Source organism: Erythrolamprus reginae, chromosome 1 (genome assembly GCF_031021105.1).
Source record: "Erythrolamprus reginae isolate rEryReg1 chromosome 1, rEryReg1.hap1, whole genome shotgun sequence".
In the NCBI taxonomy this organism is placed as follows: domain Eukaryota; kingdom Metazoa; phylum Chordata; class Lepidosauria; order Squamata; family Dipsadidae; genus Erythrolamprus; species Erythrolamprus reginae.
Window position 1 is genome coordinate 186,341,086 of NC_091950.1, and position 27,231 is coordinate 186,368,316.

The 27,231-nt window shown below is 40.4% G+C and overlaps 1 protein-coding gene across 1 annotated transcript in view; it reads left to right on the top strand.

The window, feature by feature from the left end:
* Window positions 1–6,383: 6,383 nt before the first annotated feature.
* Window positions 6,384–27,231, top strand: part of SCN2A (sodium voltage-gated channel alpha subunit 2) — a 67,792-nt gene continuing 46,944 nt past the window's right edge. Inside the window, 11 exon segments of the mRNA XM_070737200.1 lie at window positions 6,384–6,653; window positions 10,400–10,518; window positions 13,699–13,788; window positions 15,459–15,587; window positions 16,015–16,112; window positions 16,115–16,297; window positions 17,258–17,530; window positions 20,358–20,421; window positions 21,134–21,275; window positions 24,815–25,021; window positions 26,665–26,958. Of these exon segments, the coding sequence (XP_070593301.1) occupies window positions 6,384–6,653; window positions 10,400–10,518; window positions 13,699–13,788; window positions 15,459–15,587; window positions 16,015–16,112; window positions 16,115–16,297; window positions 17,258–17,530; window positions 20,358–20,421; window positions 21,134–21,275; window positions 24,815–25,021; window positions 26,665–26,958 (1,869 nt within the window).

Consider the following 27,231-nt stretch of genomic DNA (forward strand, 5'->3'; position numbering starts at 1 on the left):
ACTTCTAAAACTAAAATCTTATGGGATTTCTTGATCCCTGCATAAATTTATAACTGCATTCATATCAAACAGGTAACAAGTAGTTAAAATAGGAAGCACCCTGTCAAATCCTGTACCTGTTAACAGTGGTGTCTCCCAGGGCACAGTTTTAGGACCAACACTCTTTATACTTTACCTAAATGACCTTTGCGATCATATTAAAATCAACTGTGTTCTCTTCGCTGATGATGTAAAACGACTCAACACCACTGACAGTGCTGCTACCCTTCAAAAAGACCTTGACTATATGTAAGAATGGTCAAACAAATGGCAACTTCAAATCTCAACCAACACATGCTCTGTCTTACACATTGGCAAAAAAAAATAATCAAATCATAAAATACAAGTTGGATGGACATGACCTTATAGATGATCCTTACTTTGTTAAGGATCTTGGAGTACTCATCTCTAATAACCTAAATGCTACCGTGTTTCCCCGATAGTAAGACCCCCCCGATTGTAAGACATATGGGGGGTTTCAGGGGGGTCGGCTTATATAAGCCATACCCCGAAAGTAAGACATATGTCTTACTTTCGGGGAAACACGGTATAAACGGTATTGCGGGGGGGGGGCGATGACATTGCTTCCAAGCTCCCCGCGCGCCCCTCGCCTTCGCTCGCCGCGGCGCCACCGCCTCTTCCCCTGCCGAGGCTCAGCTGCAAGCGGCCAGCGAGGCCGATCGGCTCCGAGGCGAGCGGCCGGAGCTGCGCCCTCCTTCGCCCGCCTCCTTTCCGCTCGCCTCGGAGCCGAGCGGCCTCGCTGGCCGCTTGCAGCTGAGCCTCGGCAGGGGAAGAGGCGGTGGCGCCGCGGCGAGTGAAGGCAAGGGGCGCGCAGGGAGCTGCCGGAAAGGAGGCTGGTGAAGGAGGGCGCAGCTCCGGCCGCTCGCCTCGGAGCCGATCGGCCTCGCTGGCCGCTTCCCCTGCCAAGGCTCAGCTGCAAGCGGCCAGCGAGGCTGAGCGGCTCCGAGGCGAGCGGCCGGAGCTGCGCCCTCCTTCACCAGCCTCCTTTCCGGCAGCTCCCTGCGCGCCCCTCGCCTTCGCTCGCAGCGGCGCCACCGCCTCTTCCCCTGCCGAGGCTCAGCTGCAAGCGGCCAGCGAGGCCGCTCGGCTCCGAGGCGAGCGGCCGGAGCTGCGCCCTCCTTCGCCCGCCTCCTTTCCGCTCGCCTCGGAGCCGCTTGCAGCTGAGCCTCGGCAGGAGAAGAGGCGGTGGCGCCGCGGCGAGCGAAGGCGAGGGGCGCGCAGGGAACTGCCGGAAAGGAGGCGGGCGGAGGAGGGCACAGCGGCGGCCGCTCACCCTTTTTGACTGCCCATCCACCCCTTGACCTGCCTTTAGCCAGCCAGCCGAGCGTCCGTGTCGCCGCGGAGTTGGCCTCCCCTGCCGAGAAACATTGCCGGGAGCGGCGAGGGGATGCTCCCCGCAACCCGCCGAACGTCGAGGTCGGCGCCCGCCTCCTTTCCGGCAGCTCCCCGCGCCCGAAGACGAGCCGGCCCCGGTGCCCGGGACAATGTAAGACATACCCCCAAAGTAAGACACAGTGGGGCTTTTGGGGGTAAAAAGATAGTAAGACACTGCCTTACTATCGGGGAAACACGGTAGAACCTACTGCAACAACAGCATTGCCAAAAAGGCATTAAGAATTAACCTAATCTTGCCTAGTTTCTTCTCTGGTAATATTATACTTCTAACTAGAGCATACAAAACATTTGCCAGGTCATCTATCTGGAACCCATACTACATATTGGACATAATACAATTGAGAATGTACAAAGATATTTCATTAGAAGTGTCCTCCTCTGTTCACAACAGAACACTTTATGCAACCAGACTTGAAATTTTGTGCTTGGACAATTTAGAACTATGTTGCTTTCAGTCTGACCTAAGTATAGCACATAAAATTGTCTGCTACAATGCTCTACCTGTAAATGACTACTTCAGCTTCAGCCACAAAACGTGAGCACACAATAGATACAAACTTAAGGTAAACCACTCCAAACTCAATTGCAACAGATTGTTAAAGCCTGGAATGCTCTACCTGCCTCTTTGGTTTCTTCCCCAAACCCCCACAATTTTAACCTTGGATTATTTACTGTTGACCAGTCTAAGAGGTCTGAAAAGTATGCATAAGTACACCAACATGCCTACTGTCCCTGTCCTAATGTACCCATGTATTTGTAACCATGTCATGTGTTCATAACTATGATTATACATTCATGTATTCACAATATACATGAATGTATAAACATATTTATAATTTCTATGTAATCTTATGTGTGCTTCACAAAATAAATATTATCATTATACTGTACCAGTCCATTCTGCCTAAATGTAGAACCATACTTTTTTCACCATTGAATTTCATTTTGTGACGGACGCAGGAGTAAACACACAGACCACAGAGCTGGGATTTATGGGTCACTTTATTTATTAAATCTGGACATGTAGAGGTTAATGAAATGGGGCGGAAATCACAGTCAACATTCTTGGGCAACTATGGGCAAAGCTCCTTGCTGAGCAAAGAAATGAAGCCATTGACCTTGAATTTGGCCATGAACTTAGCCTTGGACTTGACCTTCCTTGCTCTTAGCCACACCCAAGGCATGTGGAAAGGCTCCACCTGGCTTGTCACCTGTAGGCTTGTGGCAGGTGAGCCCCAAGGGTACCCCCTCCCCAATCACCTGGGCCAGGTCAGCTTTGGGCCTCTGGTGAGGGGCAGCCCATCACCTTCCAAAACATGCTCGAAAGGAGATCACACATTTGCTCTTAGCCCCTTTTTCCACCCAAACTGCCCTCCCCAGTAACTAAAGGGATTTAATCCAATTGACTTACTCCTATCAAATGACCCTGCTGGCACCCCCTAACCACTCCGCTCCCCATCCACTCCCAGTGGAGTACGCAAAAAAATGGCTGAAACTTAAATGCGTGGCAGCCGCAAAAAAAATCCTACTCGGCCCCCGCAGGTGACCACTAGTCACACTGAGATAAGGGGAGAGCGGGCGGGTGCCTGCGATCATGCCGACAAGCTGCAGGGAAAGAAGACAGAGAGTGGAGACCCTGCCTTTTGTATTGTGGCTCACCGCCTTGCCCTCCGGCTCCACCGCTCGGGCGATCACCCGGCTGCCCTTTGTCCTTGCAGTTGTTTCATTGCTTACAATTATTTTGCTTATTCTAATTTTTAATAAAAAACAACATGGCAAACATTAAAACATTAGGGGGAAAATCACCAGGGGCATGAAGAAGCAGGAAAAAACTCTGTTTTCAAATCTTGAAAAATAAAGTACCTACATTTGTAAACAAAAATCATTAGTCACAGAGGTGGGATTCACATAATTGCCCTACTGGTTCACCCGGCAATGAAAATATGAGTGCATGGATGCGCGTGGACTCTCACTTTGGTTGGTCGTGTGCACCTTTGATACATGCACATCACCATGCCCGCAGCTTGAAAACATGATTAAATAGGACGGCATAGCGCTGGCATGGCTGGGCAGGCCCACCTGCAGGTCGCTACTACTGATTTGCCCAAACCAGTCTGAACTGGCTGAATATCACCTCTGCTTACCTACCCTCTAGACCAGTGATGGCAAACCTTTTTTCCCTGAAGTGCCGAAAGAACGTGCGTCCTTGCTATCATACATGTGTGAGTGCCTACATCCGTAATTCAATGCCTGGGGAGGGCAAAAACAGCTTCCCCATCCCCTGGAGGCCCTTTGGAGGCTGGAAAATGGCCTATTTCTCAACTTCTGATGGGCCCAGTAGGCTCGTGTTTTGCCCTCCAAAGGCTTTCCCGGAGCTGGGGGAGGGTAAAAATGCCCCCCATCCCCCTGGAGGCTCTCTGGAAGCCAAAAATGCCCTCCCAGAGCCTCTGTGTGAGCCAAAAATCAGCTGGTCGGCACACACATGCACGTTGGAGCTGAGCTAGGGCAACAGCTCACATGCCAGCAAATATGGCTCCGCGTGCCACCTGTGGCACCCCTGCCATAGGTTCGCCAACACTGCTCTAGACAATCTCTTAATTTCATAAAGTGTTTTAAAGCAGGCAATTTCAAGGGCTCTGGACAGATTTCCAGTTAGAATATATTATTGCAGCTCCTTTGGGAGAGCACACAACTGAGTTTGTAAGGTGACAGTAACAGCCTCCAAGTCACTAAATTAATGAGGCTTTCAGTGGCTTTTGGTGACTGGTTGCAATGCTAAAGTAGCCCTGAGATGAATTCCCAAAGTTTTGGACTCCAAAATGTAAACGTTTCTTTTAAAACAATTAACTGATTGATTCAACCAACTGGTGAAATAGATATGTGTATTTGTGCCTTCAAGTCAATTTTGAGTCCTGGAGACTGTCTGGCCCAATCCATGCAGTTTTCTTAGCAAGATTTCAGAAGTGGTTTGACCTTGCCTTCTTCTCAGGGCTAAGAAAGAGTGATTGATCCAAGGTTCCCTAGCTGGTTTTGTGCCTCAAGCAGAACTAGAAATCATGGTCTCCTCCCTCTAGAACACTACACAAATTTGTTTGGTAAGATGTTAGTTATGTATTCCCAATATCGTGTGATACATTCTTCCTCTGTCAGTTACACTTTTTCATGATCTGACACTAAGCATTCAGCCAATTTATGACAGGAAGCTTTTAATACCAGTTAAAATCTGGCCAGATGCCCTAAATAACAGCTAAGGTTAGTGCTCATGCTACAAACATAAATGTTTAATTGGGTGTGATCGGTGGACATATTAACTGATGAATTGAGGGTGTAATATTACTGCTTTAAAATTATGAGACTTTGTTTTAAAGTGAGAGGGATAAAGGTTGAATATTGGTTTATCTGCTTATGGGCAAAAACGTTCTGCTTTCACCAACTGCTCGGTAATTCAGAAAGATTACTGACAGTAGTTGTGATATCAGAACACACATAACTAGGTTAGAGAAGACCTAATAGCTGACAAGTCTTTTTATTGCTTATATTATGCTAATCTAGCTAATTTGGTTGGGTATAGTTCAATGTACTATTCAGACCAGTATATGAATCAATTTAGCAACCAATTAAGAGTTCCGTATTTGAATTTTAGGAGTTTATAACTCAGTTAAACGTGAATGTGTATTTTTATCATAGCAAGATATGTATATAGAGTGATATGTTATACAAAGGAGAAAATGGAATAAACAGAATATTGAATTTAACTTAAACTTTTGCAGAGCAGACCAGTTGGAATCAGTGGATCTCCTAGATCCAACTTAAATGTTTTCTATTTACGGTATCATGCAGCTATATCATATTAATCATTTATTTTATTATACTTCACTTTTTCACTACATATTGCTTTTTACTCTAACTTTCACTGACTAAAATTAGGCAGTACACGTTCCAAGGTGGTGCCCTATCAAAAGCTGAGATCTAGATAAGGGCACAATGTCAATTCCCAGGAAAGATTGATCTTATGTTTTGGTACCAAAATTGTGAGCAACTCCTATGATAGTGGTATTCTAACCATGGAAAAAATACATCCATTGCAAAATTCCATGATATTACTTCTTTACATCTAAAAGGATTATCTGAGTTCTAATTGGAGAGATTTTTATCTATCTCATTTCCCATCTTTTACAATCTGGTCATAGTAGCATGGTGGTTAGCAAAGGAATAGGCAGAATTGCTGGTATGTCAGCAGTAGAAATGTTGAAAGCGATATAAATTTGCCATGAGGAGAGGGATATATAAACCAAGGAATACAGCAATTTATTATAAGGATACAGGAAATATGTTTCAACTTGGGCTAGAAGGCATAAAGTGAGGTACTTATTCAAATGCCTGGAATTATTGTGATGAATTTTTGGCTAGCTGTTCTCTGGCAGTTACAGATATAAAAATGTGTGCTTGTTATGTTCTAATCACCAAATAGATCATCATTTTATATTGCATTCAGACAGTCAGAAATGCTGGCATTTAGAAGTGTCCTAATAAAATACTCTGGCTGTATTTACACAACATTGTAAATTAAAATATGATTGATCACTTGTGCTGTGGATTGCAAACAAAACTGCTGTACATTATTATTTTAAAAAATAGGAAAATAATGTGTTTGGCGCAGAACAATCCTTACATCATTACCAATGCAAAAGAAAGATGATTTTCCTGAGAATGGATTTGATTTGTTTAAAAGATATAAGAAAGAGGAGGAAAATTGACAAGAAAGTCCTATTCTCCCATTTGCAACTTAGCTGAAGAAAATAATAAGCAAATATAGTTTCTTTGTTGATCCAGAGAGCATGACACTAATTTTTTTATTTGTTTTTCTGTATCCTAGCATTTTTTTATGCATGGGGCACATCTGTAATTAAGAGCTGCAGGATGAAAAGATGGCACAGTCAGTGCTGGTACCACCAGGACCTGACAGCTTCCACTTTTTTACGAAAGAGTCACTGGCAGCTATTGAACAACGCATTGCCGAGGAAAAGGCGAAGAAATCCAAGCAAGAGCGCAAAGATGTTGATGATGATGAAAATGGACCAAAGCCGAATAGTGATTTGGAAGCTGGCAAATCCCTGCCCTTTATTTATGGAGACATACCTCCGGGAATGGTGTCTGAGCCATTGGAGGACCTGGACCCATATTACATTAACAAAAAAGTGAGTCCTCTGTTGGGATTTTAACATAGAATTTGGGAGGGGAAAAATTCTGCAGAGTCCTCTTTAATCAGTAGAGTGGAGGACAACTTCTATACCTCCGATTATTTCGTAAATATGGATTATCGCTTTTGTTCATTTATGTTCAAAACTAAAGCATTACTTGGAGAAAATATTACAATGCAGTAAATATGTTATTCCACTCTATAATTGTGAAACAGTTTTATTATATCTTTTGTATTAGCTCCTCTGGAGGAAAACGATTGGGGGGGAAATATTTAACAAAAATTACATGACATTTGCAACAAATCTTCAATTTAGTGAATTGAAGTGAGTCAGTGTTATTAAAAATGATTGAATCGGTTTAGCAATTGCCCTCTGGTCCAAAGTATCTGCTTACCAGGTAAGGGTCCTTAGTCTGGTCAGCTTCAGCACATTATTTTCTCCCCTGGTTAAGGGCTTTAAAAAAACTTTATTCTGAGACAGTAACAATGAAAGAGCTTGCAAGCCAGTTAGACCTGGGAACATCATTAGCACCTGGTTAGAGTTGGAGAGAAATTTCTTTGGAGCAAGTTAAGAGTAATGGGAAAAAACCCTTCAAAGACTTAGGGTTTGGAAAACATTCCTCACAGAGAGTAACAATGAAAGAGCTTTGAAGCTGGTAAAAGCTGGGAACATTGTTATCACCTGGTTAGGGCTGGAAAGAAACATTTGGAGCAAATAGAGAATGGGGGGAAATAATCAAACACAGGGTTTGGAAAACATTCTTTGCAGAAATAACAATGAAAGACCTTGCAAGCGGTAATAGCTGGGAACATTGTTAGCACCTGGTTAGTGCTGAAAGAAACTTACTCAGAGCAAGTTAGAGTAATGGAAAAAACCCTACAAAGACTTAGGGCTTGGAAAACATTCTTCACAGAATGAAACAATGAAAGAGCTTGGGAACATTAATAGCACCTGGTTAGGGCTGGAAAGAAACATCTGGAGCAAGTAAAGCAATGAAAAACAACCCTTCAAAGACAGGGTTTGGAAAACATTCTTCTCGGAGAGTAACAATGAAAGAGCCTGCAAAGTAAGAGCTGAGAAGATCATTAGCAGCTAGTTAGGGCTGGGGGGGAAAAGCTACATTCTGAGTATAAGCCGCACCCTAATTATCAGCCTCTTTTAGGGAGGGAAAAGGTGCGTCTTATACACCGAAAAATACGGTAGTATGTGATCTGGATATGGGTGACATTACACTGAGTCCTTTAACATGTTCAGATCACTTCCTGGTCCAGATTATATTTTCACTGCTCATGCCCACTATAGGGGTAAATGGGCCCATGGAGAAGGTCTTTCTGAAGACCTAATAGATCTGGACTGATTCTGGAAAGTTCCTGGTGAGTTTCATATCATATGTTAGGCTGTTCCAGTGAGTGCCTGGTGGATCTCTGGCATGAGGTGGTAATTGGGATGCTTGGTATGATTCTTCCCAAGCAGCCTCTTTCTATACTAGTTGATACTGGTATTGGAGTTGGGAGTGTTCATTGTTTTACCAGGACTTATGGAACAGGACATGCAACAGTTGAAGTGTCAGTGAAAGGAAAGTACACTAAAATGTAATCCAACTGAGCTTGAATACGAAGTACAGGTAGTTTTCACCATAATTGAACCCAAAACCTCTGTCTCTAAGTGATGTGGTTATTAAGTGAATCATGCCCAATTTTATTATTGTTTTGCCATGGTTGTTAAATGAATCACCACAGTTGTTAAACAAATCTACTTCCCCCATTACCTTTACTTGTTGGAAACCCCTTGGGTAGGTCACAAATGACTCTAGGCCAGGGGTAGGCAAAGTTGGCTCTTCTATGATATGTGGACTTCAGAATTCCTGAACTAGCATGATAGGCTCAGGAATTCTGGGAGTTGAAGTCCACAAGTCATAGAAGAGCCAACTTTGCCCACCCCTGCTCTAGGCCGATGATCACATGACTCTAGGCCGTTGCAACCATTCTAAATACATGTCAGTTGCCAATTCTGACAACATGACCAGAGGGATGCTGTAGCGGTCATAAATGCAAGAATCAGTCTTTACATTTTGTAAGTACTTTGAATTGTTATTCAATGAATGATCATAAATCAAGTTTGACTGTAAGTGTGGGGAAGGAACTTGTTTAAATTTGACTGCTTCCTGATAGAGAAATAGGAGCAGGAGAAAGTCTTGTGACTTATTAGTACAAGATTTTTTTTATTAACATTGCTCACATTCTCTATAATCTTGATTATTCAATCAGAAGTGATTGCCTGAAGCACCACCAGCAACATTATCTAGGACTCCTTTTAATCTGTGAACTCTGATGAAGTGACTGGGGTGCTCATATTCTCAGTTTGGATTCAGTTATAGAATGAAAATGCATTTTATTCTGGTGGGTGACCTTCAACACTTTGAGGGAATGCATCCATTCTGGTATTTTTATATCTCTCAGGGGTATTTAATACTATTAGTCAGGTTATCCTGCTAGACTGTCTAGAGGATTGGGAGTTAAATGTGCTGCCTTTTATTTTCTGAGGGAGCTGGTCCAATCTGTGATGGATGGGGAATAGAAATCAGCCCATCTGGTAGTCACTTGTGGATACCCTTCCTCTGCTGCTGTTCATTACATGCAGGAGACTGTGAGGAGAGGTCATTGATTCATTGGAAATTAGATATTATCAATATGCAGATGATACCGAATTTACCATCAGTCTACATCTTAGTAGGATCATTGTAACTTTAAATTTATAACAAAGGATTCTAGTTCATGGATGAGAGCTACCAGGAGACTTCCTGAAGATTAAGCAAATGCTGTATCTGCTACATGCCCCAATTTATCAATTTTACTCAACAAATAATACATCTCTGCATAGGTTATATACAGTTTTCTTCACCTCTTTCAATGAGGAACACAATCACAGTTTCTACGTCATATGCTAACAAAATACAGAGCATGCCCTGAAATTGGTGGGAACCTGCAATGAAAAGCAAAATATATTCACTACAATTTTTCACAAACTCTAGCAAAATTAGCATTTATTGGATTTGCAGAATATTCCACATATTGCATGGGTACATTTTAACAGAGATTTTTAAAAGGTATAACCACACTTACAAGATGAAGTATGAGCATGGTGCACCCGTATATATCATCTTTTCTTTATGAAGTTTTCTCAGATATACAAAGTGACCAAGTGCATCTTCACAAGAATGCATATAATACTTTTTAGTTGTTGAGACTCATGTCCTGATTTTTAAAAAAGTTTTTAATGGGTTTTGCTTATTTGGCAGTGAAGAACTCTGCAGCATTACTAGACTTGTCTAATCCGTTGATCTCAATAAATTAAGATGTTGACTGTGGGGGATAGAAACTGCTGGGTTACTGATGTTGAAGCTGGTGAGAAACTAGTCTACAGTTAAAACCATAGAAGGAAAGAGTTTTTCTCAGGCTGTGTTTTGCTCTTGAATTTAGTGTACAATATTTAGATTTTAATCTGGTTGCATAAGTCTGGTTCCATGTTAAAGAAAGTACTATCTGCTTAGTTGATGAGCCCACTTTGAATCATAAATAGATATGATTGAACCAAAATAGATAGGCGGACAGAGAGATTACTTTCTATATTGATACTTGCTACTTTAAGGAAGTCTTTTGTATATATGATAGATTGACCAATGCAGAACATTTTACAGGTTCTGAATCCAATTTTCTTCATTAATGCTGTTGCTTTTTTTCTAGACATTTATAGTATTGAATAGAGGGAAGGCAATCTTCCGATTCAGTGCCACATCTGCTGTGTACCTGTTAACTCCTTTCAACCCTCTTAGAAAAATAGCTATCAAGATTTTGGTACATTCATATCCTTTTTGAGTTCTTAGCTCATAATGATTGAAATAATATTATTTCTATTTTTAATAAGTGGACTCTATAAACCATGGGGGTTTTGTTTGTTTACTCCCTGCTTTGCCCTGTTCATCTTCTCTTTTGCCTCTTACCCATTTCTTTATTTTTAATTTCATTTATTTACCCATTTCTGCCAATGTTGCCCTCCACTATTCAAGAAGTACAGAGCTTTTAAAAATAAATGTTAAAAAGCCTTCCTTTTTTGTTCTTCTATTTTTCCCCTTGATTTTTTTTGTCTGCAGCCTTTATTTCTCTTATCCTGCTTTTGAATTTTGTTTTATTAGACGAAACACCAGCGATTTGGACTCTTGACCCTGTGATTTTTAGATGGTTATCAGGAGCTCCTCAGTAAAATTAATAAGGATATGCACCTTTTCTTAAAATGAATTCATCTGCCAATCGTCCTTTCCCTGCAGTGAGATAAATGGGAGATTTGTCTTCTATTGGAAGAGCCATTTCCAATTCCTGGGGCTCTAATTAGGCATATCAAGACAAATCAAATTTCCACATTAACTGAGTATGCCTCTTGAAAAATATCCCTGCATTTTCTGCTAAATTCTCAGGATCCATGCTATATATAAATTGATTCAGATTCAGATTCACAGAGATTTATTAGATATTTCAAAGTTGTTTTCAGACAGTTAAAAATATAAATTTGAATCAGTCTAGGACTTATGCCTATTGAAACTCATCTATAACTTGTAAGATGTTGCATTCTGTATTCATTCAATAAATCATGAGGATGTCTCCTTGTTATCCACTGCATAAATGACGAACGTTCAATAGATGTTCTAAGATGCTCCATGTGTTTTGTTCTGTATACTCTAATAGCCCTCAAAGCATTGCATTGTGTTTCAACAACTTGACTTTTTCTATGAAAAAAAAATATAGTTGAAGTTTGCTTTATGTTTATATGCACAGTATGTACTATATGTACATTATGTATGAATGTATAAATGTATCTGTGCACGCGCACATACACCCACAGAGACACACAAGTTGTACAAGCATTCAGTACAAACCTAAGTCCAAATAGTAAGTCTTTATATTTTTCTTTTTATACAGAATTGAAAATATTCCTTCTCAGGTAGAAAGCACTGGCATGTTTTAATCTAATTTTAATATGGTATAATTACTCTGAATCTATATTTCAATTGATCTTGAAAATCGTGAGGGAACTCTGAATACTGGTTCTTAGATAAATTAGAGCAAATGTGATGTGGAGAATAAATTTATACTACATTCATCTGTGAAGTTTGCAAGATGTTGTGCAAGGCAGTTTCTCTCCAATTTCAGGTCACACAAAATATTAATGAACAGGGAAATCTTCATATCAAGCAGCATGGCCTTCAGTTTTTGCAGTTTCTATACTCTTAATCTCAGCACTTTACAGTGGAATCCTATGCACATCAGATCCATATAGACAATTAATATGTTTTATTGATTTATGTATGTAATTTTTTTAATTGTTTGAACATGTAATATACACTGGACCAGCTCCAGAGAGTGAGTAGATTCCATTCTTTCAGCACAATCAAACATACCTATTTTAAAATGTATCCCATGTTACTTATTTTCAATGTATAAAAAATGTGTATACAATTCCAAATGAATTCATACCCTGTTTTCCTCAAAACAAGACATCCCCTGATAATAAACCCAAGCGGGCTTTTGAGTGCATGGAAATAAGGCCAAGCGCTTATTTCAGAATTCAAAAACATGGTATTTTTATGGTTTTGAGGGCTTTTTCACAAATATTCTTTTGAGGCTTACAGCCACATTCTGGTCCTCAATGGCTACATTCTAGAAAATTCTTAATGAACTACTTTGTTGTACCTGTGTGGGAATGAAACAGACTTAAAAGGGAAACATATTATAAAAAACTAAATGTTAAGATTCTTATTGGAAGAAGGAAGGCTCCGGTTCCACTCTTTAAATCTCCATGAATTGTCAGGAAAGGCCTCTGGTCCTTGGCAGAAGCCTCCTTTCATCCTAAAAATCCTCACGCTGAAAACCTTTTACCAAAATCCGAATAGAAATTGTGCATGCTAATTCGGCAGTTCATCCCAATAATCCTTTGTATATCATTGTGAGTACCCACTAGGAAGGTGAAATGCACATGTAAAACCCAGCCCTTCAAATAAAGCAGCTCTCAACATGTTTTATTTTATGCTGCCATCATGTGGCCATTTAGTGCCTCGTGTACAAGAAAACATTTCCAATATGATGGTGACAGGGAAGAATTCTAACTTGAATTATTCTTTGCATGACTCAGCCATTATCTCGGGAAGGAAAGCAAAAAAAGGCAAGATGACGGTCACGCCATCAGTGTCCTAACCTTTTTTGTTTTTACATGTGTCACAACGCACAATTTTAAAAAAAGAAGGTGGAGCTTTAATCACCTGTCTGTGGCCACCTTTTTTCCCCTCTTTTTTTTTATCCTTTACAGACATTCCTGGAATTGCTGTTCTTCTTACCTTCCCTTTGAGCAAGTCTTCCAGGCAGGCGGCCTTTGTGGCCACATCACCACTTTTTTAAGCCTTTCCATTAATAAGCAATAGCTGTTTTGAAGGCCAGTCAAATGTTTGTTGCATTCTCCCTAAAAGAACAACAACAACAAATGATCTGATGATTTTTCTACCAGGATTCCTTAAAAGGGGTGGGGTTAGTATGAAGTTGCCTTTGGAAAGTATAAAATGTAACTTTAAATCAGTTTATAGAACATAAAATACCAGACTGTATTTGAGCCTTGAACATTAAAGGTTAAGAATTATTAGTGCTCACTAACCAATACGTTACAGAGCACAGTATCAAAATTCAGTGGATATTGAGTTGAATACTATTTTTCCTCCATATCAGACTTTTCTTCCCTGGTTGCTTGTCCTTTTTTTTTGTTGTTGACCTGGTCAACTTATTTGCATCCTGGTGTTATACTGGCCACCAATATCTTGCTGCAACTACCTGGTTTTACTTTTAATGAAGAGGTAACAACTTGTTTCCATCTTTCATGGAAATTCTCTTTGAGTGTTATCTAAGTCTAGAAAAGGTTACTGATTCTGGAAATAAGCCATACATTGTTGATGTGATAATTTTCAATAAGTGTTTTCCAGTACATTTTCCTTAACTATTAATACATTATTCAGCATGCTTATTATGTGCACTATTTTAACCAACTGTGTATTTATGACCATGAGTAATCCTCCAGAATGGACGAAGAATGTAGAGTAAGTCAAAGTTTATTTCCATTCAACATGTTAACAAAGCCAAAACAAAGTTTTTATATGCACTTATTCTGATACTCAATAATGAGTTTCATAACATTTTTTTTTACAAATTATGCAAACTCTCCTAGATTACAGTATTTAGCGGCCATTAAGGTTATGCATGGAAAACATGATGTAAACTGGGCCTGAAACCAAGACTAATGTTCTATACCAGGGGTGTCAAACTTGATTTCGGGGGGGTGTTTGACTTCACGGGCCAAGGTGAGAGTGGCCAGCTTGACATCACTTGTATTGGGGGCGCCTGTGGTGGCCTGAACACTCTGCCAGTGAAAATGAGCTCCCAAGCTCTGTTTTTTGCTGCCTCTGCAACCCTCTGCCATGGAAAACGGAGCTTAGGAGGGGCAAGCTCAGGACAAACAACCAGTCCACAGTGCTCTGCCAGTGAAAATGGAGCTCGGGAAGGCCACATTTGCCCCCCCCCCTGAGCTCTGTTTTCACTGGCAGAGGACTATGGGCTGGTCTTTCATTGTTTCCAGAGTGGCCCCAAGGGCCAGATCTAAATACCCCGTGGGCCAGATTCGGCCCCTAGGCCTTAAGTTTGACAGCCCTGTTCTATACCACTGGTGTCAAACCACCATGTCATGTTTCATCACATGACATTTCATTATGTTTTCCCCACATGGAGCTGGATAGTGGGCATGGCTTATACTTGACGCATCTGGCCCATAGCCCGCTAGTTTGACACCCTTGTTCTATACAGTGAATTATAGTGCACTACCTTTATTTCAAGTACTTCCATTGTCACCAGTGGAGATAGGTGTATTTTCTGTAATCTGCAAGCTTATAGAGTGGTACCTCTCTTAAGAACTTAATTCGTTCCGTGACCAGGTTCTTAAGTAGAAAAGTTTGTAAGTAGAAGCAAATAATGTGTGCAAACCCATTAGGAAAGAAATAAAAGCTCAGAATTTGGCTGGGAGGAGGAGGAGGAAGAAGAGGAGGAGGACAGGCACTGCCGAAGGAAGAAGGTGAGGTCAGGGGAATCAAAAAAATCCAAAACTTTAAGGCTTAAAAAAAAGAGGGACTCTGAGATGGCGAGGAGGAGCACATGCCTCCCATACACCCGGCATGAGGCTGCCTCCCATACACTGCGCCAGAGAGAGAAATTCAGGCGAGCGAGAGGGGGGAACCTCCCCTCCTTGACCGAAAGGTGGCTGCTGCTGATGCTACCTGCTGCTTCTTCCTTCCCATGCTGAAGGGCTCCCCTCTCCTCTCGCTTGCTTGCTTTGTAGCCGGCGTTTTTCCTTCACTGTGGTGACTCCTCGGTTTGGCTGAAGCCGAGTTGATCCGGCTGGGGTGAAGCGCCCCCTCTTGCCTTTCCATGCCGAGACGATCCGGGAGGCAATCTTGCACTGGGTGTATGGAAGGCAACATGAGGGAGTCACCACAGCGAAGTGGTTTATTCCCTCTCCAAGTGCCCAGAGAAAGGAAAATGCTTTGTTTGCTCTGGGCTGCCAAAGCCTCCTTAAGTGCCACCAAAAGGCTCCTCTGGCAGCCCAGAAAAGCCTGAGATGGCCGGGATTTTTTTATTGGTACCTTTGAAAGGGTTATCTATGTAATTGTTATAATTAACAATTGTTTTCCTTTAATTCTTGTGCTGAAATTTTCCTCAGATACACGTTCACTGGAATTTATACCTTTGAATCACTAATAAAAATTCTTGCAAGGGGCTTCTGTTTAGAAGGTTTCACGTTCCTCCGGGATCCCTGGAATTGGTTGGATTTCACAGTTATAACATTCGCGTAAGTGTTTCATTGTCTTTTGATTATTTCTCTTTTGAAGAATTTAATAGGGAGTGATCTCAGGAGAAAAGTTTATTCAAGAAGGAAAAGAATTTTGAAAGATTTCTATAACAATAAATCTAATCTCGCTTATTCATGTTATTTATTTTTTTAGCATGTCAGAAGCAGTCTGGGCTATAGAGGCAAAGTAGTGTGTTTGGCCACTTGCTTATAATAAATTAATTCACTTCTCAATTCCCAAATTAATTTTCACTAATAAAAAACAATGTGATTTGTGCATTGATTTATTTAATTTGAAGGTCAGGAAAGCATATTAGTAAATACAAGGCAATTGCAGTAAAGGGAGACAAGGTGTTAATTAAAGACCCCCCCAGCAAGTAGCCTAAGCTCTGCCTCAATTCTGAATAACTGTGGTTTAATTCTACAGGTATGTAACAGAATTTGTAAACCTAGGCAATGTTTCAGCTCTTCGAACTTTCAGAGTATTGAGAGCTTTGAAAACTATTTCTGTAATCCCAGGTAAGAAGTGAGTAGCTTGATGAAGTGCCAGGCCCCTGGTATTTCCAGCTGTTTTTTGTGTGTTGTCATTGTGTTTGTGTGTGAACTCCCCTATTACAGATATGTGACAGAGTTTGTGGACCTGGGCAATGTCTCAGCGTTGAGAACATTCAGAGTTCTCCGGGCATTGAAAACAATATCAGTCATTCCAGGTGAGAGCTAGGTTAAACTCAGAGGCTGACTTTTTAGAACTCCATGGAAGATGAAATCACCTTTTTAAGCATAAGCCATGTTGCTCACTGCACAGTAGAAGCAAAAATAAAAAGCAAGAATCGAAAACATTGCTTTCAGTCTAATGTGATTCTTTGCTTTTTATATATTACAGCTTACGTTTTCTTTCCAGTCCAGCCTTTGTGTTTAACACATTCGTGCATGAGACATTTGCAGTAGGTGGCTGTACAATTTGCATCTTATGAGATCAAGCTTTCTACTTTTAAATTAAAGGCCAATATAATGAAGCTTTCACGTTGATGCAAATTTTATCATTTTTTGCAGGCACTTCAGACAAACTTGCAAACTGTGGTTTATATGCTTTTAAAAAAAAAATGCAATGTGTTAAATATGCAGAACACGAAATATAGCATGGGCCGTGCATGGGGATTTCCTAGAAGTTGTCTGTCTTTTCCAAACCATCACCTGTTTTATACCATAACATTTAATCCAGTATCATTCAAATAGCTTATATCATATACACTTATTAATAAACATAAACTGAGGCACATTGTTGAATACTTTACAAAGTGATCGCACAATAATGGTTTGGGCAAGAAACACAGCAAGTGAAAATAATGTGCTTTTCCATAGAGATATAGCATGGATAGCAAAATTATACTTTTTGCTTAGGCCAAGTGTTCCTTTGATTACGTACAATGTATATTTATTTATCTATAAATATAGATCTATTTTATTTGTATATAAAATTTGAGATCAGCATATACTTAACAGCTTCTCATTCATGTTCATAGGCAATCAGGCTTTTCATGAAACTGTCACAAAGACAATTCATTTCATTGCCATACTGCATGAAAAGTTACTTGAATCAACACATGCGTATGAAGTCTTGAACACTATATCAAAACTGCTTTCTTTCTTTCTTTTTTCTTGGCTTGCAGGCCTGAAGACAATTGTAGGGGCCCTCATTCAATCTGTGAAGAAGCTTTCAGATGTCATGATCTTGACTGTGTTTTGTCTGAGTGTATTTGCACTAATAGGGCTCCAACTTTTCATGGGGAACCTGAGGCATAAATGCCTGATTTGGCCACCGGACAATTCTACTTTTGAAATAAACATCACTTCCTATTTCAATAGCACAATGGGAGAAAATGGTACCTTTGTAAATACGACAGTGACCACTTTTAACTGGGAAGAGTATGTCAGTGACGACAGTAAGAAGTAGTGATTTATTTCTTTTATTTATAAAATTTATTGGCCACCCATCTTATTATAGGGTACCTCTGGGCGTCTTACAGTTACATCTTAGTTATTAAAACCAAATCTTCAAACTTACATATTCTTTATGGTTTAACCTGTCTTCCTAAAGTTTTCCTTAGCAGAAATGGTGCATTGTAAGCAAATGCTATAGTTGGTTTGCTAGTTTATACTGATTCCAACCCAAGGAATATTGGCTTTGCTCTTTTCTATTACAGGTAGTCCTTGACCACAAGTTTGAGCTTAACATTTCTGTTGCTAAGCAAGACATTTGTTAAATGAATTCTGTTCTTGGCACACTTGTTAGGTGAATCACTGTAATTGTTAAGTTAGTAAATAGTTGTTAAGTAAATCTGGCTTCTCCATTGATTTTGCTTGTCAGAAAATTGCAAAAGGTGATCATATAACCCCAGAGCACCACAACCATCATAAATATGAGTTAGTTGCCAAGCATCTGAATTTTGATCATGTCACCATGGAGATGCTGCAACTGTCATACATGTGAAAATGGCCATAAGTCACTTTTTTTCAGTGCCATTGTAACTTCAAGCAGTCACTAAATGAACTGTTTTAAGCTGAGGACTACCTGTACTAGTTTAAACATTAAGAAAATATGTTAAATTCTGGTTTAAATTGTGACCAATTGCATTTTGTACCATCTTATATTGTGGATGACTTTTTTTAAAAAAAATAGTGAAACATTCCAGAAAGTTTTGTAAAGCACAAACCAAAAAGTATGATTTGGGAGCCTTTAAAAGGCCTTTCCTTTTTGCCAATTTTGCTGAAATACTAACCAACCATTCTTCAATCAACAAAAAGTGAGATTCCTGCCACCATGGCTATTGTGCTTCTGTTTCCAGTCACTTGGATCTTCCTCCCAAAATGGGAAGGAAGCACATGAGTTGGGCCACCACTGTCTCCAAGGGGAAAAACCTAATTGCTTGAAAAATTCTACTCACTCTGACATCCAGCCAAAAGCAAAATATTGAGCTTTGAGATGTGGGGCGAGGAGGACATCCTTCAAGGAGCCAATTGAAGGTCATCAGCCTCCCTTAGGACCCAGGATGTTTCTTCAGATGAGGGCTTGTTCCATTTTTCCAATGATGAAAACAAATTTGATTTGGCTTTAGCTGACCTCTGTGACAGTCTAGCACTGAACTGAAGGCTTGCTTTCTCCTCTACTAAATAATGAGTAGGCCACTTTGATTTGAGGATGAAGAGGGCACGTGGGAGGCCACTTCCAGTCTGTCCATTCCTCTGAAAATTAATGGTGGCAAAGCATAATGGTTTTTGTACACTTGAAGATTATCCTTAGATGACATCAGAATACAGGAAAACATTTATACAGCTAAAGATGATATATTGCAAGCACTCATCAGCTAGCAATGTCCTGAAGGCAACATCATAGGGGAGGAGAGGTTGCCAGGGAAAAAAATGTCATAATTAGATGCAATTGAAAAATATCTAAAGATTTACAGATTTGTTCTGACGTGTAGATGGACACCAAGTCCAGCAGATGCAAAAATCAAAAGGGCTCGGTTGTGACTTTTTTAGACATCGCTGGCAGTTGTAGCATCTACCACATTAGCGGGAGAGCAATGTCCCTCTGGGTTCTTACATTGAACAAACAGATCAGACTATATACACACAAAAATTAATGGACACAGGTTGGGCCACAGGACTCAAAACAAGGAGAAAATAATATCAGAGCATTTTAAACTCCCTGGATATTGATTACCGATCTCCAGGTTGCTATTTTGGAGCAAAGAAATGATTCTTCATAGAATGAGACAGGCTGCTGAATTCCCATATGTCAGGCTGTTGCCCAAAGTTTTTACAAACAAATGAGTGTTTAATACATGCAATTCTTAACTGTAATCTGTTTCACATACAATCTGCATGTGTAATCAGAGCTGGTATTCATCAGGTTCTGACCAATTCTGGAGAGGTGGTAGCGGAAATTTTGAGTAGTTCGGAGAACTGGCAGATACCACCTCTGACTGACTCACCCCCATCTATTCTCTGGTTCCTGAGTCCATCATTGGGCTGCTAGCCAGAACACTAAATTGGGCTCGCTGCGGCGGCTCATAACTGCTTGCATGGTCAACACGATTTTGCATCTGTACCTGTGGAGGTAGCAAAATCATGCACGGTGTTTTTTTTTGCTTCCGCGCATGCCAAAACACAGGCACACCTGCGACTCCATGCATGATTTTGCTACCTCCACAGGTGCAGAAGCAAAATCGCGCTGGTCACGCAAATACTCATGATCTGCTGCGGCAAGCACATTTTAGCATTCCGGCTAGTAGTCCACCGCTTCTTGAGTCCCACCTGATTGGGAAGAAATTAGGATATTTGTAGTAATCTTCTCCTGGAGTGGAGAGGGAATGGAGATTTTACAGTAGCCTTCCCCTGCCACGCCCACCAAGCCATATCCACGAAACCGGTAATTTTAAAAAATTTGAATCCCACCATTGTTTATAACCACTCTTCTTTCCCTCTCCCTTGCTTTATGTTTATTCTAACTTTACATCAGTTTAATCATCTTCTGCATTTCACGAAGAGAGTTGTAGCTCAGAAAAGCTTGTACTTGTAATAAAATGTGTTAGCTTGTATAGTGCTACCATACTGTTCTTTAACCACCATAGACTTGCACAGTATTTATCCTATAACACTGTTATAATATATTTATTAGTCTTTAGGATTCCACAAGTCTATTTAGCTTATTTGTGCTAACAGTGACTTTTAGTGTAAGTAAATATAGCCAATTCTCTTTCCAAATAGGTCACTTTTACTTTTTGGAAGGACAAAATGATGCTTTGCTGTGTGGCAATGGTTCAGATGCAGGGTAAGAGAATAATCTATATCTATATATTGTTATTTATATAATAAATTATTTGTTTGGGAATTGCTGCTGAAATGATGGTTAAGGGTAAACAGTTTAACTTTTTTTTAACTATCTGAAGTGTTTCAAATTTGATGATGTCGTGGTGGGGCAGACCTTTGCTGCTTAAATATTTGCAGCTAACTTTAAGCCGTAAATATTGGAGATGAAAGGAGTTATGAATATTTCTCCACTTCTCTTTATCAGACTAACTTTATTTATCTTGAAACTTGGAAACATTTCTAAAGTCAAAATAAGGTTCTTTCTTTGTTTCTGGTCTTGAACTGTTATTTAAAGAGATAATGACTTTACAGAGTAGCACTGCATCTTATGATACTGTCTTAAGGATGCAACTTAGCCAATCAATAATTTTCCCTAGTTAAAATTAAAAACAGGCCAGCCTTCCTCAATTTAGTGCCCTCCAATGTTTTGCATTTTAACTGGTTTAATCCTTTGCCCCACATTTCCCAATTAAAATTCATCATTTTGGAGGGCATTAAATTGTGGTCAGTCTTTGTGTGTAATTGGTATTCTTTGATGATTTCATAATACATTTACAAGTGAGTATAATTTTCATTTTATTGAAAATTGACAGGCTGCTTGCTCAAGCCTCAGTCTGTAGTAAAGCATACATTGATTAGGATAATCTTTTTGGCATTTTTTTCCCTTTTTCTAGTCAATGTCCAGAAGGATATATGTGTGTAAAAGCTGGTAGAAACCCCAACTATGGCTATACAAGTTTTGATACCTTCAGCTGGGCCTTCTTGTCACTCTTTCGGCTGATGACTCAGGACTACTGGGAAAATCTTTACCAACTGGTGAGGGTCTTTGTAAGCAGGAAGTACCAGTAGTAGCACCAAGGCTGACTGTAAAAAGCAGCATTTTAATATGAGCACCTGAATGAATTGCAAACAAAAGTTTAGAACTGTCATGCCATGATAAACTGTTTCTGAAGCAAAACAGTTGTAATATTCAAATGCTGAAATAAAGAACTTCAAGGTCTCCTTATTCCATTGAGAGTTAAATGTATATAACAAGCTCTTAATTTTCATCACACAAGAGCCACTGTACTTGGCATACTGAGGACTGCATTCCAAAACAGGTAGGACTCCAAATCGGTCATCATTTTGAGAGGTTGCAGAATATGGAAGACAGATAGGGATCTGCAATATTGAAAAATTTTTCCCTTTTGATGCCTAAATTCTCCACAATGTAAACAAATGCCCAATACTTTTCCCTATCCTCTGTGAGTGACCTGCTTGTCAGAAAAGGAATAATGATAGGCTAAATGCAGGCAGCACTTTTTGAATCCACTGGTATCCAACTTTGGTAACTATTTTGACATGAACGTAGGAGGTCTTGGGCAACAGAGAACCATTCCAGCTCCCCCCAGAGATCAGAATTGTGCCCACCCTCCTCGCCTTTCGTAAGCTCCTTAAAACCCACCTCTGTCGTCAGGCATGGGGGAATTGAGATATTCCTTCCCCCTAGGCCTATAAAATTTATGCATGGTATGTTTGTGTGTATGTTTGGTTTTTAATAAGGGTTTTTAGCCATTTTAAATATTAGATTTGTTATATGCTGTTTTTTATTATTGTTGTTAGCCGCCCCGAATCTATGGAGATGGGCGGCATACAAATCTAATTAATTAATTAATTAATTAATTCCGAATTCTCTTTCTCAAAGGAATAGCAATAGCACTTAGACTTGTATACCCCTTTACAACTCTCTTCAAGTGGTTTATGAAGTCAGCAATATTGCCGCCAACAATTTGGGTCCTCATTTTACCCACCTCAGAAGGATGGAAGGCTGAGTAAACTTTGAGCCTGGTGAGATTCATCTGCCAAATTGCAGGCAACCAGCAAGCAGCAGAAATAGTACAATAGTACACTCTAACCACTGCTCCACCATGGCTCATGGAACTGTATTGGACTCCCTAACCCTATAGTCATAAAGATTGTTGAGATAGATATTGTCTTATCAGGTGATACCAAGGAAATGAACCCACAATGTCATGGAGTGCTGCAATCCCGTCCCTGATACAAGAGCTATTACTGGATTGTGGGATCTTTCCTTATAGCCCTGTAGATTATGGATAAAATAACCAGGCACAATGTTTTGCATATGCTCAATGTTATGATGCATTATTATATTTACTGTTGGCTTCCTCCCCACCAAAAGACAAACTTTACTTTCAGGGTCAGCAACTTGAAAACTGTTCTCATAAACTCTTAATAGCTTTCATAATTCTTATAGCTCTCATAAAAGCAAAGTAACTTGGCTATCTATAGGGCACCATGTCATCTCTTCCTACATTGGCCCTATAAAGAATTCATTTCACAAAACAGATAAAAATGGAGGGGTAAGATAATATTCTCTGCCCAGTTAAACATCCTCCACATGAACTTATGGATAGCTTTTTAAAAGGAAATAGAACTAAAAGTTCTTAAGTGAATAAGAGGAAGTGAAATAGAGGACATTAGCCAGCATCTCATTGCTCTCTACAAAACAAAGTTTTGCTGGTAGTTTCAGTGTATTGCCTATGCTCCAACTCACCATACTGCTCAGTGTAGCTTGAGTGACATGTTAAATTTGGTTAGTGTTAATTTTCATTGTGGCTTAGCAATTTGGTTATTAGGTTAAGCAAGTTAACCTTAACACACCCTTCCTAATTTGGTCGCTAGCCAGTAATTTTTGATGTTAGCTTGAAACACAGTTGAGTGAACCAAAAGTTGATAATCTGTACTTCCATTCCAGATATTACTGAACTTCAATTTTTATTGTTCCCATCATTGGTCACCCTAGCTACTGATGGTAAGAGTTGGAATTAAATAATGCCCATAGAGCCATACAGTCATACCTCGTCTTACGAACCTAATTGGTTCCAGGGGGAGGTTCGTAAGACGAAAGGTTCGTAAGACGAAACATTGTTTCCCATAGGAAACAATGTAAAGTCAATTAATCCGTGCAACCAAAAAAAAAACCCTGCAAAAAAACGCTGCCGCCCGGCTGTCACCTTTTAAAACAGCCTGGGGGCTTCTCAGCGACCTCCCGAATGCCGAACGCCAAACCCGAACTTCCGGGTTTGGCATTCGGGAGGCCGCCGAGAAGCCCCCAGGCTGTTTTAAAAGGTGACAGCCGGGCGGCGGGGCTTCCCAGCAGCCTCCGAACACTGAATGCGGAAGTTCGGGTTTGGCGTTCGGCTTCGGGAGGCTGCTGGGAAGCCGCCCGGCTGTTTAAAAAGGTGACAGCCGGGCTGGGGGGCTTCCCAGCAGCCTCCCGAACCCCGAACTTTTGCCGAACTTCCAGGTTCGGGGTTCGGGAGGTTGCTGGGAAGCCCCCCAGCCCGGCTGCGACCTTTTAAAACAGCCAGGGGGCTTCCCAGCAGCCTCCAAACGCCAAACGCGGAAGTTTGGGTTTGGTGTTCGGCTTCGGGAGGCTGCTGGGAAGCCGCCCGGCTGTTTTAAAAGGTCGCAGCTGGGCTGGGGGGCTTCCCAGCAGCCTCCCGAAGCCAAACGCCAAACCTGAACTTCCGCGTTCGGTGTTCGGAGGCTGCTGGGAAGCCGCCTGGCTGTTTTAAAAGGTGACAGCTGGGCTGGGGGGCTTCCCAGCAGCCTCCCGAACCCGGATGTTTGGCAAAAGTTCGGGGTTCGAGAGGCTGCTGGGAAGCCCCCCAGTCCGGCTGTCACCTTTTAAAACAGCCGGGCGGCTTCCCAGCAGCCTCCCGAACGCCGAACGCCAAACCTGAACTTCCGGGTTCGGCATTCGGAGGCTGCTGGGAAGCCCTGCCGCCTGGCTGTCACCTTTTAAAACAGCCGGGGGCTTCCCAGCAGCCTCCCAAATGCCAAACCCGGAAGTTCGGGTTTGGCGTTCGTAACTCGAAAAAAGTTCGTAAGAAGAGGCAATTTTTTCTGAACCCCGGGTTCGTATCTCGAGTTGTTCGTAAGATGAGGGGTTCGTATCTTGAGGTACCACTGTACATTCTTCTCTGTTGTCTTATTGTACGTGCTGACAGAATTGGAAAAGCCTCAAGTGGAATGTCCCAATTTTCCTTAATCTCTTCTTTATGTTTAAAATAGCGGAAGTACTTCTGTTTCAGTGATGAAGGGAGGTGAGTTCCAACTGTACTAGCTCAGTAGCCCAAATGTGTCTTATTTATGATAGTTACAGCAGATGTAAATTTATTTGTAGATTAACATGCAACCTTGTACATAAACGTACACATGTACCCCATAAAGTCAAACCATATCATAAGATGGTTTGTCTTACGTTCACCCTCTAGACTATAAGAAAAAAGGAGGATAATATATTTTCGAGAACTGTTTTAAAATTATTTATTGTTTATTTTCTTTTATAGACTCTACGTGCTGCAGGCAAAACGTACATGATCTTTTTTGTCCTGGTGATTTTCTTGGGTTCTTTCTACCTGATCAACTTGATCCTGGCTGTTGTTGCCATGGCTTATGAAGAGCAGAATCAAGCCACCATGGAAGAAGCTGAGCAGAAAGAGGCAGAGTTCCAGCAGATGCTGGAACAGCTGAAAAAACAGCAAGAAGAGGCTCAGGTTACTTAATGAGTGGAACACAACTTTTATGTTTTGTCCTGTACTTACAAAAGATGATATGTCAAGTTACGGGTTTACCATATCAAATTTTGTAACTTCCAGCTGGTTGACTCCAGGGTCATAGGGAACTAGAACATTTCAAGATGGCAAGATCTAGTGGGCATGTGTATACATATATTCAAACATATGTACTGATGACCATTGGAGTAGGAAGAAAATTACCACAAGTCTTCCTTTTTTGGGTCCCACAATATTGAACCATTTATGGTCAAGAAAGCAAAAACTTGGTGCATTAAGTCTCCAGTAGAAATGTACCTCTAAAAAATTAAAACTACTTGTCCTCAAAAATTATTCTCCCAAAAAAGGAAAAAAAGGAAGCATTGGACCTAAATATCACTGCTGCCTACTCCTTTTGTCTTTATGCCACTGTTCAATCCATTTTTTAAAAAATAAAAGGCACTTCTGCCTTGAGGCAAAATTTCAACTAATAGCGCTAAATAAAACTATTCTACCTACAGTTTCAGAATAAATTAAATATCCCTCCATCTGAAATAAAATATAGTTGAGGAATTTAAAACCATAATAAGATTTTGTTTTATTTTGAACTATTTCTACTAAAAAAAAATCAGTGAGTCCTATTTACTAAAAAGTAGACAGGTTTCTTTCATTTTGATGCTACCTAATGAAAGTGGCAAGGATATTTCCATCTTCCTCCCTCCATCCCAGTATTCCTCTCCTTCCCTTTTATGACTGAAACCTCTGTTTTCAGTAAGGCTGCTTTGATTATCCAATAAAAGGAAAATGTCCTGTCCAAGCATTATTTTTAAAAAAATTGAGGCTAGCATATAGCAAGAAGGGTAGTAATAATCCAAATAATTACTAGTCATACCCAGAATAGTAGCTGCATCCTATTCCCCCACCCCTACTCTGCCCTGCATCCTTACAAACAGGCCTTTGTCCTCTGCCTCTTACTAGGCTTTAAATCATATTGCTTAATTTTAACATAATTAATGAAATTTAGCTGCAACTAGGGAGCAAGCTGGAATACACAGAAATCTTGGATTAAGACAATTAATGCATGCATCCCCTCAGCCAGAAGTTATTCACCCATGCTTTTTATTGGTCTCTTTCCCCAGGAAAGCTGTATTTTTAGTGATTCCCCAGTTCTTTAACCCTTTTAAACCTCCGAGTCCTCGGAGAGGGGCGGCATACAAATCTAATAAATTATTATTATAATAATTATTACTTTTGTTGCTTGATCTTTCTGCTCAATACTATACTTCTTATATAACAAAAACTATACAGTAAACTGAACAACTGCCCCTCTTTTTACACCATTAAGAGGTAGTAGATGAAAGAAAAGACTGGCATTTCAAAATTGCCATAAGGTTTTCTAAAGTGTAGATCTCCTGAGGGTTCAGAGCATTATCCTTGGTGGAAACAGCTTGAGCCTGATATACTAAGGTAAATGTAATAAAATTAAGGTATGCTTCATATTCATTTAAACATGCCCATTATTTGGCAAGTTCCTTTTTCCTTGAAATGTAGGCTTACTATAATGAGCATAAAAGTCATGTTTTATGAGAAAAGCTCCATCGGTTAACATACTGGAATGATGTGTCTTAAATTTACTTAACTTTCAGGCAGCAGCTTTAGCCGCAGCAGCAGGTGAATCAAGAGAATTTAGTGAAGTTGGTGGTGTAGGTGGGTTCTCAGAGAGTTCTTCAGCAACATCAAAGTTGAGTTCCAAGAGTGCTAAGGAGAGGAAGAACAGGCGGAAAAAGAGAAAACAGAGGGAGCAGTTTGAAGGAGATGAAAAAGATGAAGATGAATTTCACAAATCAGAATCAGAGGACAGCATCCGTAGAAAAGGCTTTCGATTCTCCATTGAAGGGAACAGATTAACCTATGAAAAAAGATTTTCTTCCCCACACCAGGTATGGAGACAATATGTGGGCAAGGTAACTCTGGAAGCTCAATGCACAATTCACTGCTGTAGGTTTTGGATCACTTTATGGGCTATGCGACAATAAAATCCTGGGTTTCTTATTTCCCTTTCTCTTCTCATGGGTCTTCTTAGCTGGTTTCTTTTTTTTTATGTAATTGTGTAGAATTAGAATTCATTTCTATGTTCTATATCAATTTCTATGCAAGCCTCAAGAAAAATAACCCTTACTGAATAAATTGTAAAGTAATTCTTTGGGGTACAC